The 14,990-nt window shown below is 37.5% G+C and overlaps 1 protein-coding gene across 3 annotated transcripts in view; it reads right to left on the bottom strand.

Annotated features, from left to right (window-relative positions):
* LOC109083869 (ras association domain-containing protein 5) overlaps nucleotides 1-14,990 on the bottom strand; it is a 38,411-nt gene continuing 23,421 nt past the window's right edge. For 2 of the 3 annotated variants that reach the window (XM_042766267.1, XM_019098605.2), the window contains 4 exons: nucleotides 3,622-3,732; nucleotides 3,229-3,508; nucleotides 3,028-3,143; nucleotides 1-1,447 (listed from right to left, as the gene is read on the bottom strand). In XM_042766267.1, coding sequence (XP_042622201.1) covers nucleotides 1,295-1,447; nucleotides 3,028-3,143; nucleotides 3,229-3,508; nucleotides 3,622-3,732 — 660 coding nt within the window. In that variant the 3' untranslated portion in view covers nucleotides 1-1,294. Of the gene's footprint in view, nucleotides 1,448-3,027; nucleotides 3,144-3,228; nucleotides 3,509-3,621; nucleotides 3,733-11,682; nucleotides 12,432-14,990 lie in introns of those variants that run through there. The other variant, XM_019098606.2, reaches the window with a different exon arrangement.

Genomic DNA, 14,990 nt, shown 5'->3' on the forward strand with positions numbered 1-14,990 from the left:
TTTACATTAGCAGGAAGATCTCTATAAAAGCTTTATTTTGTAATTACAATAAGGGGAGCTTGTTCTGTTTTCCTTTGGTGTAATACAGATTGACATGCTTGTGGTTCAGATACGCAGAGCTGTTCAGAAGGCTGATCTAGGAGATGCCCTCTAATCTAACATGACCTTGTGTATTACTGTATGTGCTAAAAGCTGAAATGATTCAGAAAAGCTTACCGGATAACCACATCTCACAATCCTCACATCCACTGATGCTTCCTGCACATTAAGTACTGGTGGCCCACTTGAGAGACTGAGGTGATTTGTCAGTGCTGAGTGTTTCTAAAAGCTTTCATGGGACACCTGAACGAACAATGGGTCTTTCCAGAGAGTAACAGTCAGCATGGGGCCATTTCATATTTCTAGAGGAGCTCAAAATGACCCCATATCAACATAAACACCTCTCATACAAAAACAATTGAAACACTTTTTTTATAAATATAGTGGCCAGTGGGTTTAATGACCGCTCTATCATAGAGATACACAGCCATTTTGGTAATTTAAATAGAAAGAAAGAGATATTTTGACTCAGTGGGGTGACATATTGAGCTGTAGGGTGAAACATTATCAGTAATACAGTAAATGTATAGTTATATTAAGACAATCTCCAGTATAAACAGTATAACTTTTTTTCTTTTCTTTTTGTTTACAGTAACATTTTATAATTTTTTATGAACTGTATAATCTGATATGTGGACAAGATTACTATTTGTCCTCTTATATCTTGCAGTCATCATATTTTAAGTCTTCCCAATTTTTCGGACAGGAAGTGCTTTTTTACTCTGCTCTTTCATATAGATATTCCCTGATAGAGGACATGCGGTAGACATAAGCAGAGAGACCAAAGGGAAAGTCATGTTTTAAGTAACACTTGCAGTAGCAGCAATAGCAGCAGCATGTAAAAAACACAGACAGATGAGGTCAATGTAAAAACAACAAGAAAAAAACTAAACAAAACCCTTTCAAATATCAAAAAGCATTACTCCCAGAAACATACTCCTGGGCTTTCAACAGTGTTCCATTTCCGGAGAGAAGGATTACTCTTGAAGTACTAATCTTTAGTTCCAACCTCCTCTTCATCTTAGTCATGTCTGGATCCCTTTGCCCATCTTTGGGGGTTAAAGGTCACAGAAGCATGCTGAGAGCTTGTACAAAGTCCTGAGTGGAGGTTTTGTGAGTTCGTCTGTTGGGCTACTGGTCCTCCAGGCTGGCCCGGTGTTGGCTCAGTGGGGTGAAGGAGATTCTCTGTCTTACATTAGCCCGGTTTGCTCTCAACCCGACCTAGAGCCTGTAGCAACTTCTCCTTGTAGGCAGCGTAACGCTGCTCCACCAGCCGCACACGGTCCTTCTCCTCCTTCTCCAGGATGATCAGGAAGTTCTGCAGCTCAGGGACTGAAAACGCATACCACTGAAAAAAGACAGAAATCCTTATTAGTAAAGCCAGACATATGAAATTATAGCCAGAAAAAAAACTGTTTGTCTGAAACAGAACCATCTATTAAACCTTTCTTTTTGTTTGCAGAATTTCATGGCTTTTAATTGCATGGGGTTTTTATTAAATTGCATTTAATCATTTCTATATATATATATATATATATATATATATATATATATATATAAGGAAGTTTAATTTTGCTTTTCAGAGTTTCAGTGGAAACAAAGAATGAAAACAGGAAGATTTGCCTATGAAATGTTTTATATTTATATATAATTTACATATAAATTACATAATAATGAATAATACTAATAAAAAACATAGCAATAATTTAATTTTCATAATGATAAAGCAGGCTAAAAATGTATGTATAAATTATTTTATTTTATTTATTTTTGCTTTGTAGAGTTTTCTGTAGTTCACACACTCGAAACACCAAGGTCATGGTTTCGATTACCAGGAAAAACAAGAACTGATAAAATGTAAATGTGTACCTTGAATGCATTGTAAACTGCTTTGAATAAAAGGGTGATTAAATATAAAAATGAGTTTATATTCAAAATGATAGATCAGGTGGGAAAAAAAAACATTAAATATACATTAATAAATAAGATTAGTAATATAAAAAGCATTTTATTGTCATAATGATTGAGCAAGAGACAAAATATATATGCAAAAAAAAAGTTAAATATGCCGTGTGTCCACTAAAATGTTTTTAGCCAGCTAAAAAATGCCACTCTCAAGCGCTCACTGCTAGGCGTTTTCAGCAGAGCACCGTTTTTCAGTTAAGATGCTTTGTTTGTTATGATATGGAATATCCCCAGAAGTAATGTGGAAGACGCATCGAGAATTAAATATTGCAATCATTATTTTTCATATTAATATTTGTAGTAGTCCAGGTATAGAAGACATGAATACTCAGAGACAAGAAATATTAAATTCTCCTCCATTGTTGTTTAGTTGTAGTACAAACAGAATGAGTGACAGTTGGTTAGAGTGGTATTTGCCCCGCCCCTCCTTCATCGTGATTGGACGGCTGACTAAAAAGCGAATGAGTGCTGCGTTTTACCTAAAGTTGAACATTCTTCAACTCCCGGCGCCGAGAAACTATACCCGAGCACTCAGTGCTCATCAGAGTTGCCAGGTTTTTCCCATTAAAAATTGCGTTCCGGGGTTAAAATACATGTTTTTTTTGGCGGGGCTCCCATGTAAATTTAGCATCTCAGGGGCTAAATATTGCGTTATTGGTGTCTCTTCAACCCACAGACATGAAAAACAACCCGCGGCAACAGTGTCAAAGTAGCCCAATTCCGCGGGAAAACCGTGTACTTGGCAACACTGGTGCTCAGTGTAAAAAATATTTAAAAAACGTCGTGCTACCATTGAAAACGGAAAAAATACACTAGCCTCGGGCAAAAATGCTTTGGTGGACACACAGCCTAAATATGCTAAATGAATTAATTTAATGATTAAAATACTTGAGAATTTTTATTGTGGTGGAAAATATTACAGAAGAGAAAAATAAGACATTTAGGCAGAACAGAAAAGCTCACCTCAACCTCGCCAGTCTCATTTTCTTTGAGTACAAAGGACAAGTTTTCTAGATCAGGACCTGCTAACAGCCTCAAGCAGAGTGGACATTCTGATAATTGCAACTTCTGGAAAAGATCTGAAAAATCAAGCAAACAACAGCTTAGTATTATAGTAGTATTGTACAGTACTACAGTATATTTCATCTTCAGTTGAACAATCACCCTGGCTGTCTCGACGGGTCAGGCGGTAGAGGGCAAACTTGCCCGGGTTATCCTGTACCATGAACTTCTTCAGCAGGCCCTGGATGACCTCCCTGACTGTGGTGGTACTGCTGATGTGTAGCTGTTTAACAGAATTTCTGGGCAGGTAGAAGGATGTGCGGTTATCTGAACTATCAGAAGAGGAACATGGTCCTGGTGGCTTCCCATCCAAACATACAGTCACAGGCCTGCGCAGCTTCAAGTGAACCTTTATGAAACCAGTGTATGTGCCATCTGAGCTCTGGGGGATAACAAAAAAACTTGAGTCAGGTCATTTCTCACAGGAAAATTCTCAAATAACAACACAAATGTTGCAAATGAGCGCACATGCTTTGTTGACAAATCAATACTCACTAATTTCATTCCATTCTCTGACACTTTGGAGTTGTAGTCATCTATTTTCGCTTGAATCTCTTCTTTTGTGAGGGATGTTGGCTTCTCTTCCTCTTCCTCTTTTGTCACATGCTAAAACCAAAATAAAAGTAAAAGTGAATCCAAGGTTAGAGGCATCCTGATATTAAACACATTATAGAGGCCTTGTGAGATATTAATGAGCTATGGTAGAAAAGACCATCTACACTGTGTAAATGCTGATATGCTTGACATTATAAGCATCTGTCATGATGTAACACGACAGTACAGACGAACTGATGTGAAGGTACTGTTTTAGTTGCATTGGTTGGATTCTCAGCTAGCTGCATTTTTAGTGAACTTTGCTTTTCGGAGTTCCTCTGAGGTAGTTCCTCTAGTTTTTCTATTTTTGTATTGACCCCTGGTGTTGAGTGTCGAGAGAGCAGAACCTCTCTCAGAGAGGAAGAGGGGACAACTGATTGCTGCTGTGATTACAGACACTTACGTTATCAAGATAACCAGTTATCACAAGAAGCTATTATGTGACATATGGTGCTTATATGAAGCTTCTGCTGGATTTGTATTGAGCGAAACATAGTAGGATGGGAGATCCTATACATGATGCTATAGGATCTAAATAATAGATCTACTCTATGGATGACTTTAATGCCTTTAACATACAACTTTAAATGAGTTTAGTGGATTTTAATCCATGACTGTTATCTATTCGCAAGAGTACTGCTAAATATTGGCAAAATTAAACTTTAGAAGATTTTATATTGACAATTTATTCCTGTGATACAAAACTGAATTTTCAGCATCATTACTGCAGTCTTCAGTGTCACATGATCATTCAGAAATCATATGCTGATTTGCTGCTCAAGAAAGATTTCTTATTATCAATGTTGAAAACAGTTGTGCTGCATTATATTTTTGTGGAAACTTAAATCTTACTGACCCCTAACTTTTTAATGGTAGTGTAACAATATCTTCAACAGGCATTATAATATGTTGATATTTCTAAGTCTGAACATTACTATGACTCTTATTGATCAAACTCCAGGGGACAATGTCACTCACTGAGATACCAATCTGTGTGTGTGTGTGTGTGTGTGCGTGTGTGTGTGTGTGTGTGTGTGTGTGTGTGTACAGCATGACAGTAACAGTTCGAATGCCTCTTGAGACTTCTTTAAACAAATTCAGGTTAATCAAGACAGGACTAGAGTCTATGCAAAGCCAGTTTTGGCCTCTAAGGAACGCTCTACCAATCCATAATGATTCATTAATAAACAACAGGAAGAAACACCTGTCATTTAATGTTCTTGTGTGGTCAAATCTCAAATGATGTGCTATTTTCCCCCTCTTTTTTCCATGAATTGAACAGAACAGGGCAAAAGAGATGAAAAAATGGCATTTACAGAGAAATAAATACATATACAGAACTGTTTTTAACTATGCTAATAATAAGAAATCTTTATCAACAAACAAACAAACAAAAAAGAATTCTTAATGAACAATCAACAGACAGTAAGACTGAAGAAATGATGCTGAAAATTATTTTTAAATATATTAAAATAAATCACAGCTTTTTAAAATTATAATATTAACAATAATATTGCTGTTTTTAAGTTTAAAAAAAAAAAAGAAAAAAACAAATCCATTCCAACAAAAAATAAAGGCAATAAAAAAATCTTGTCCTGCAAATACCTAAAAATGAGCACTTATATGACAAAAACCTTTGTAGGGCACACATTCATTCTAATGGGTAAAAATAATGCAGAAGGAATGATGACAGGGCATGTGACACTAAATACTCCATCATTTCCAGTGACAAAGAAACAGTACTCTTGGAGGAGTTTTCTAGGGGGTGTAATAGTTGGTGAACAAGCCTTAGCAACAAAGATTCTGTCGGAGGTATTTTTAGCTACTAGCTGCATCCCCGTAATACACGCAAAGTGAGTTTCTCTTTTCTTTTCTAGGACGAAAGAATAAGAATGAAAAAAAGCAAGATCATTTATTCATGGAGATCCCTGTGGCGCCAGCATGGCAGCTCTATATCTCATTGAGCAGAAAGAGATCCACTCATACACACATGAACACACAAACATTAAGCCTGAGCGGAGAGGAAGAAGAATTTATCTGGACGCTTAGCAAACAAATTAGCTTCTTCTTGGCCCACACACTACAACTGCCTGGCATGGATAAGCTCAATGGGCAGAAAGCTCATAAATCTTCTCAAATAAGACAGTTTGGGAAAGCTTGTTATGAAAGACAGAATCTGCAGACAGGAAATGTGCAATACTGGTGCATTTGTGCTGTTGTGTCTTGTGGTATGTGGTGGTGGCACGAAAGAAAAGTCTCATCAAACGAAGCGATGCTAAATCCTCAATGAGGGGATAAATTGCTTTCGATCTCAGACTTACTTTTGCACAGTAGCACCACATAGGCAATACAGCCACATATATTCAGATTTTGCAGATTTTTTCTCAATCATTTCAGGCATTGTTGCTATTACGATCAATGCAACAAGTAAAATGCACTTTTTGTTTTGCTAAATTAGCTAAGGGATAATGTTATTTAATTATTTTATTGTAAAAGCTCAAATGTAAGAGTGCATAATAATAACACAATGAACAGTAATATCTACCAATGTCTCTGCACCACCAAAACATTTTAAAATATGAAAAATATTTTAGACCACAAACAAAGAACAAAAAATAGAAAAAAACCAAAAACACAACACAGAAAACTAAAAAAATGATACTGTGCATATAGAAAATGAAGCTTGTTTTTGTACCATATTTTTTTTATGCAAGGCAACATTAAACTAACGTCAATTACATGTGAGGTGTGTCATTTCTGTGTCCCTGGTGGCACCAAACGGTATTGCAAATATAATGACAGTTTTCAAAGCGGTTTTGCCAAACACTTCCAGTCCCTCCATCTATTACTGGTCAATAAACCAGATTTACACACCAAACAAACTAAAGTAAAACAAAACCAAAACCACTACAAAACCAAAATCAATCTACAACAATAATATAATTTATTAATGGTGACAAGCAAAGACACAACTTAGATTTTTGTGGCATCCTCGTTCTTCTCCCACTAACTTCAATCCCACACAAACAAAATCTCTCAGGAATTCCTGTATTTGTGACCACAGGTCTGTGAGCTGCTAAATATATCTTTCTCCGTCCCTTCCTCACATCCAAAGCAGAGAAAGTGGCCTTTTGGAACAATGGGGCAAAACAATGGAGACCAGTTTAAAAGTTTGCTCTGCTCCTGATGGTTGCTTTCAGACATGTTGTATGTGTTTGACTGTACATGTATCTACACAACATCCAAGAGCAATCCAAGCTCGGCCATCATATCCCATCATCTTCACATTTTGAGTGTGACTATATGAATGAGTTCTGATCTTCTCTTAAAACACAGTGAGAGGGAAGAATCCTATATTGTAACAATCAAAGAGCAAAGATGTGTGTGTCTGTGGGTGTATTCGTGGTTTTCAGCTGGAGAAAGTGTGTAAGAGTGTATGTGAGTGAGCGTGGGAGTCGTAATTGGAATAAAGGCCATCATAAGTGTGTGTGATTGTAAGTGGGTGGGTAATGTGTGGGATCTCTCCTGTCTATTCACTGAGGCTCACAGTATCTGCTGTCATTCAGAGAGCTGACCCACATCGGAGCTACACATGCACGAGTGCACCACTTCTCTGAAACAAACCTCCTCACTGAAGGTAAAAAGCAAACCCTTATTAGTTAGTTTGAAGAAGAAAAAAAAAAAAAAACGCTTCACTGCAGATTCAACGTTCAAAACATTATTTGAAACAAAAATCTTTTTGCAGTCACTTTTGATCAATTATATATAAACATATATAAATTTGCTCTAGAATGCACTTTGTGGTGAACCGGAAATGTCTGGCAGAACATTTCTTTGATAAACAGGGTTAGGAAACAACAATTAAGCCTGCTTTGAGCAATCAAACAGATAAACCTACCTAACCTGTATGAATAGAACAATATGCTTTCCTCTACTGAATAATGACTTTCACTGTTAAACGCTTCAGGCCATTCTTTAAATCAAAATAAGAGTTGAACAAACATAGGAAAGAAAGTCATAGAAGGCCCAAGTGGAGGGTGTTAACCATGTACATAAGGGTGCCTTGGGGCATGACCTGAGCAAATATCAAATTACAAAGCCCTCATGACACGAAAGAAAAGGGCACGGCTGTAAATGCTATCGGAATGTCATCTCAAAGTCATCACTGCATGTCAAGCAGGTGTCCTTAAGCACAGCACACGGCTACTCAGACTGATTAGGGAACATGATGCCCTTAGTGTCAGTTTCAGGCAATGTGCCAGTCTTCTACGTCTGCACCTACTGAATGGCCTCAAACCAATAATAATTTGGTTAGACGCTGCACGTTCTGCTTATCACCGTGAGAACTGCACTAACAAAAAATACAGGAAGTATGATTTGTAGGTGTTAGCCGACATCAGTTCTAGGGAAGCCTGATGTTTAGAGGAAGTCTCTTTTTACAATGTTAGTGCTAATGATAATTGATAATGTACTTTATTGCACTGGCTTTAGCTGCAGTAAAATCAACCATGGTTAGTCAGATACAAATAAGCAAACGGTAGTCTATTTACAATATATTTATGTACGGGTATGCATGTATGTATGTGTGTGAGGGTGCATATATATATATATATATATATATATATATATATATATATATATATATATACACACACACACACACACAAACAATATACATATATGTGAATATACAAATAAAAAACTAAAATTTTTCTTTCACGTTCATTAATTTAGAGTAATCCATTTACATTTTGTATGTGACAAAGTAATCAAAATGCTCATCCTTAGTCCTTAGTGTCTGTTAGGTGTAAGACTGCATTTCTCAGCATACTTTCAAAGATTTATATGCTTTTAATTGATCATTCTTGTGCGTCTCTCTGCTGTTTCTCCCGCAGTGTAGGAATGATGCCTTGTGATCTGCTCCCTCCCACACGTTGCATATACTCATTCTCTCTCTCTCTCTCTCTCTCATTACTGGGTCAAGTGTGCAGTAGGAGATTCTCCCCTCCCTCTCTGCAGCCCTGCACAAATGCAAAGCCCATCATCTGCATGCTTGAATAAACAGCGTAGATCATCAGAGCCCATGACACCAGTAAACACAAGCCCTATGCTATCAATCCATTCAAATGCCTTTGATAAGGAAGGTCTTAATTATCAATGCATTGTGCTTGGATCTGTTTTGCTTTTATGCATCATTAACCCATGGCATCACTACAACAAAACAGCTATTATAAAGTTTAGAAATGAGAAAACTTGACTCAACAGCATTTCAACTAAACAGCTATTATAAAGTTTAGAAATGAGAAAACTTGACTCATTCTGCTGTAGCTTACAAACTAGGCAGCCACTTGCTGAAATGGCACCACAGCTGCAACATCTACCAGATTTGAGCCATAATAAACTCTCTTCAATCGCACAAAGGTTTATGAGATGGCTCATAACTTTCAGTACTCATGGAGTGCAAAACCTTGAGCAAACGGCCTCTTGTTTGCATGACTTTCCCTATTCAAATATTAAATTCTGCCCTTGAAGAGAAAGCTATTTATTGTTTGTTCCCTTCACTAATAGCTGTCATTTGGGTCTAAAATTTACACAAAAATAAGGTTAAAAGAATTCAAAATGTGCAATGGATGTCTTCCTTAAATGTGTCTTTAATGAGTTTGAAGCAGCAGCATTTATAAAGGCACTTTTTCTCAGTGCTCTTGGTTTAAAAGCCTTCTGTCTACTATGTTTAACACAGCGAGGTAAATCGGAAATGTATTATTGATCCATAAAGCAATTTTAATCCCATAACTGACAAGAAGAATGTGCACACTAAAGCGAGAACGTAGGCTAATCTCCCATTTATCCATCCCTGGGGTTCTTCTAAGAGGACTTCCAGAGATGCTAAGAAGAATTAGGACAAGCTAACTTCACTTTCTGTGTGCTTATGACTGCCTATTCAAACTGCACTTATTTATGTTCAGTAAAAGCAAAACAATGTAAAAGCGGTCTTATAATCCAAACAGCGAACAATAGAGATCTTACCTCAGTCCAATATATAAATCAAACATCTGTCACCCAATAGCTGAAATGACTAGAAGTAACGCCTTGCACCTAGCAACACAATACACAAACAATCTACCATAACAACCTTGCTGGAAACACCAGGTTAGACCAGCATGACCTTTATTTTGAGTTAGGCTAGTTTAAACTGGTTTGGTGATGGTCTAAACTAAAGCACAAGAAATGTCTCAAAAAGATTCTAATTTTTATGTTATTTATTTTTTTTGCCTACTTTTAAGCAAATTAGGAAATCTGTTAGGGACATCAGCACATCACATGAATATATTTTAAAATATATTAATTATATCTAATATCTAATAAATACAGCCCTGATGAGCATAAGAGACTTCATTTAAAATCATACCAACCCCAAACAGACTAATAACCAAAAACTAAAAAAAAAAACCCAACAACAATATTTAAACTGTGTCCACTGAATGCCCTCAAACCGGCAGCTCACATTGTGTCCAGACAGAGATGCGAACAGGATAAATAATTCACATCCCGAGAAGCTCTTTCCTAACCTGATACTGCAGAAAGTGATGTAAGGCTGGTCAGCTCAGATATGGGAGTGTAATTTGAAGTCTTTAATGACATGAAATATTATTTCCAGTTCTGTGGTGTTCAGAATACAGCTGCATCTGCTAGCTAGCTTATAAAAAACAAATCTAATTAAAGCTCAATTCTGACTGACGTTTTGGTCACTAAACAACTGTATCTAAATCTACGTCTATAAGAGGCCTAAGAGAGGCCTACACTAACAGGAAGTCAGTGTAAAAGCTGTGGGGTCTTGTAAAATAACACATTCTCTGATTCAGGGAAGGACGGGCCTTTCTGGCACAATCAGCAGCCATTTCCTTCCCCTCACAGCATTAGAGAGCTCTGAGAGTGTGAGAGTGCACTCTTTGTACAATGCTATGTTTAAAAGAGTCTATAATATGTTGATATCAGATATGCAGGTAATGAGCTGAAGTAAAAGCAGTTTGCTTTAATGCATTCGGTGGATGTTATTAATGCAAATACATGAACCTTACAGTAAATGAAACTTATACAGTATAACATAAGTCCATTCAATGCTTCAGTTCAATTATGAAATACTTACTAAATTGGTGTGGAACAAAGACTTGTACACTTCTTAATCTTTCATAAGAACATCTTTAAGCTCTTATTATCATTGTAAGTTTGAGTAACGTAACACCTAACAGTGCAATGCCCACCTACTTCCCCCTTTAGACAGTCGCCCTAACAGACGCTTTAATCCAAAGTGACTTAAGGGGCATTCAAGGCATACATTTTTCTATCCGTCCATGCGTTCCATGGGAATCATACCCGAAGCTCTTACAGTGCTAGTTGCTAGTTACCAGAAATTATGGTCTTCATTTTTATCCGCTCATTTCAAAAATGGTAAACATACTGTCTAAATTATGACTTCAAACTAAAAAAGTTGCCATATAAATCATATTAAGTGACAGCAGGGAAAAGTAATGGATAAGCTTTTTTTTCTTATCCAATCAAGAGTCCTTGAGAGCTAGTGTTAGTTGCTCTAAACAGTACAAGGTTTCTACCGACAGTGTTTCCATAGACATACACTCAGAAAAAAAGGTACAAAAGCTTTGGCAGTATTCTTCCAAAAGGTACACCTTTGTACCATATTAACCTCTAAAGGCTGCATATTAGTAAAGGTACTTATTAGTGTCTAAAGTGTATACTGTATGTAAATGCCTAAATGGTATATATTAGTACCTTTCGAAAGGGTATCACCCCAGTAACAGTGACTAAGAGTGTAGGAAAATCTTTTTCTACAGCCTGTCTCAGAAACATGAAGAAAAAATGCACTTCCGTGTACACGCTTCCGTGCACATCTTCTATATCAGGTGTGGATATACTCGCTCATTATTCCTCTCGTTCATACACTACCTTGACTTCTTGCTTTGCTTTTGGCTGTGAGAAGAAGGAGGTCTTGGCGGTGAAGAAGTTGAAGTCATCGCTCTCCTCATCCTGGCTGCTGTACCCACTGCTCATGCTATTGCTACCAGTCATTTGCGGGGACGGATCCAGTTTGAGGGATTCCCTATGCGGGTCTTCGGGGGACAAACCGCACCATTCCAGGCTCCAGGGTTGGGAAGTGAAGGATGGGCTGGGAGCGAGGGACCACAGGTTCAGATGAAGGGCCAGAGCTCCTCGTGCCTCCGGAAATGAGCTCCGAAACTTGCAGGCTGACGCTCAGTGAGCGTTGCGGCCGGTATCTGATGCTCAGTTCCTGTTTCCACAGGTCACAAACAGGCAGCTGAACAGAAGCAGTTTCTCCCGCTCTATTCAGCCGACAGCTTGGTTGTCTAAACCCACGACCGCTCGAGATGAGAAAATCAGCCCAAGGTGGAGGAAAGCATGTCACTGCACACAAATTGCTTGTATTGGCGTCCACCAACTGGCACACAGTCACACAGTCTTGCTGTAAAAATCACTAAAGACGTGAGAATGTTGCATGGACATTGTGTTGAATATTCCTTCAGCCGTCTGAGATGGATGCAGAAGTCTCCAGTCCACAGTGAGGCTACGACGGCTGCTAGAAAGACACCAGAAAATCAACCTGCCTCAGTCACTGAGTGAGCAGAGAACTGACGTACTGCACCTCCCTCCCTTCCTCCTTCTCTCACACCAGCGCGCACACTCTCTCTCTTTCTCACCCGCTCTACCATATGTGGTTGGGTCTGTTATCTGCCTACAAGCTTACGCAAACACCCTCCTTCTTCCCCCTCCCTCCTCCACTATCACTCTTCCTGCATGCAACTGCTCTTTGCTCAACTCAAGACACTTCCCACTGTAGAGAAAAAGAGAGAGAAGGAAGGAAAGAAATGACAAAATATAATAGACCGGAGGAGTGAGAGAGAGAAAGAGAGAGCTCTCTGTATGTTGTCTTTTAGAGGCTATTTTACATAGTATGCATAGTATTGCTGATATGCAAAATGCCTCTGATGGCAGGCAGTGTGAATCTAGAGTATTGTTAAATGTTACTGTGACTTTAAGACAGGCAGGACTGCAAAAAGCATTTACATTTCTTTCAGACTAGAAAAAGTAAGGGACAACGTATAATGCGGTCATAATTACAAAATAAAGGTGACTAAGGTGTCTTGTATCATTGTGAAAAGGTTTTCCATAATTTGATTATTTTATGCTGTGAGGAAAAAAAGAGACTGTGGAGTGATATGAGGTGCATAAACATAAATTGGTTGGCAAATAATTATAGCGCTCAATTATACAGATTAATGCTCATTATAAAAATAATTTGGAATAAATTGTTGAATAACAAATAAATATTAAATATTGATTTGAGTTTCAATTATTTTATACTGTAATAAAAAAAAGAGACCATGGAGTCAAACATGAAACTAGATTAGCTGCCAATTAAACCATTAATTAAATGGTCAATTAAACAGTCCAATGTTCTTTACACTCCCCCCCCCTTAAAAAAAAAAAAAAAGAGAAACCATAAAACTACACTGCCTGCAAATTAAATGGTTTGCAGAATAACCAAACCGAATCTAATATTCCAAATAAAAATATTTACCAAATATATAATTGGTTAGTTCATTAGTTGGTTGGTTGGAAGGAAGGAATTATTATTTAAAAAATATTTGACAGTATTATGTTGCACGTGGCCAATCAGAATCAAGTCTGTTTCTTTTTTTCCCCTGCTTTTCATTTCTGCTTTTGCTTGTGTACTAGATTACCATCCATACAATCTGCTATTGTGTAGTGCAAATACTATTGGCTCTAATGATAAATCACTTGTAATGTTCCTCATTTTTAAGTAGCTTTGGATAAAAGTGTCTTCTACATGAATAAATGTAAATGTAAGTAAGCCAGAGAGCCTTTAAAAGCCAAAGGTAGAACTCAGAGCCCTAACTGATCATCATTACTGTTGCACATTCTATAAATAATTCATCACACTGTAATGTCCCTTTGCTTTTTCACTGCACCGCTAATAGAAATACACACAGAGAGAAAGCTTTTTGTAGTGCTTTTTACAGGGAACCTTTAATAGATGTCTTTCTGATCTAAAAAACATCTAAAAAAGAATGGACACAAATTAAAGCTGAAAACACTAACACACATACACTGTAAGCACCAGACCAACAGAAATTAGAGTGTTACAACATTAAATGTACATATGTTCCACTGGAGGTCAAAATTAAAGTGACATCTGATCTCTCCTTCTACCCATTAGGGCTTTTGGTCTTAACCTTTGACCCTGACCTTGAGGGAATTAGACACAAAGTCCAGCTGGAGCACCAGTGTATGTTAAATGTGTGTGCAAGATAAGAACGTATCTTAATATATAAATATATATACACATACATAAGCAGCAGTCATTCAGCATGGTAAACCAATCTTGACAAACTCTCCAGAACAAACCTGTTAAAACTTTCTTTCTTCTGGGGAACACAAAAGATATTTAGAAAAATGTTTCAATATTGTTTTGTCCATTTAATGGGGTACAATATTATTTGGACCCCAAAGTTCTTCAAAATATCTTCCTGTGTCTCACAGATGAAAGAAATGCATCAAAGTATTACGTTTTTTCACATCTGCACCATCGATTAGACGATAACTGCTTAATGATCTAAATGTATCTACTTTATGTCAACAAAATTCCCTTTCATTCCTTTAGTGACTAAATGCAATACAATTCCACATGTAACTATGGTAAAACACTGGCAAGATGTCAGCGTGAAATGAGATCATTCATCACTTCTTTTTCATTTGCTGCTTTCCTCAGCTCGCTTTCTCCAGCAGGGAGACAATTCCTCACAAAGGGAGATAAAAGACAAGAAGAAAGCCACTTTGGAGTCCCCGCGTCAGCTTTATTAGATTCTCATTGAACACTGTACTGGGCCACATTTCTGCCATCTTCTTTCACTGCAGCAGGCGCTTCTCTTGTCGTGAACTATATATTGAGTCCATATTCATAAACTCTGACGGCTGATGTGGTGCCTAAGCAGCTATGGACATAAAAATATCATCACTAGCAGCTTATGAAAAATTACCTGAAGTGGTGGCCTTGGGATGCATTATAAAAATAAATGAGCCGGATCACTGGGAAAGACAGAGGGGCTTGAACACATTCGATATCCAAACCCCCTGGGAAGAAGAAAGGTCCTCTTTTGGCTACTGTCAATACACCCCAATTAATTCTCAATAGAACTCAATAGTTCCCTCCAAAG

This window comes from Cyprinus carpio, chromosome A11, assembly GCF_018340385.1.
Source record: "Cyprinus carpio isolate SPL01 chromosome A11, ASM1834038v1, whole genome shotgun sequence".
Classification (NCBI taxonomy): domain Eukaryota; kingdom Metazoa; phylum Chordata; class Actinopteri; order Cypriniformes; family Cyprinidae; genus Cyprinus; species Cyprinus carpio.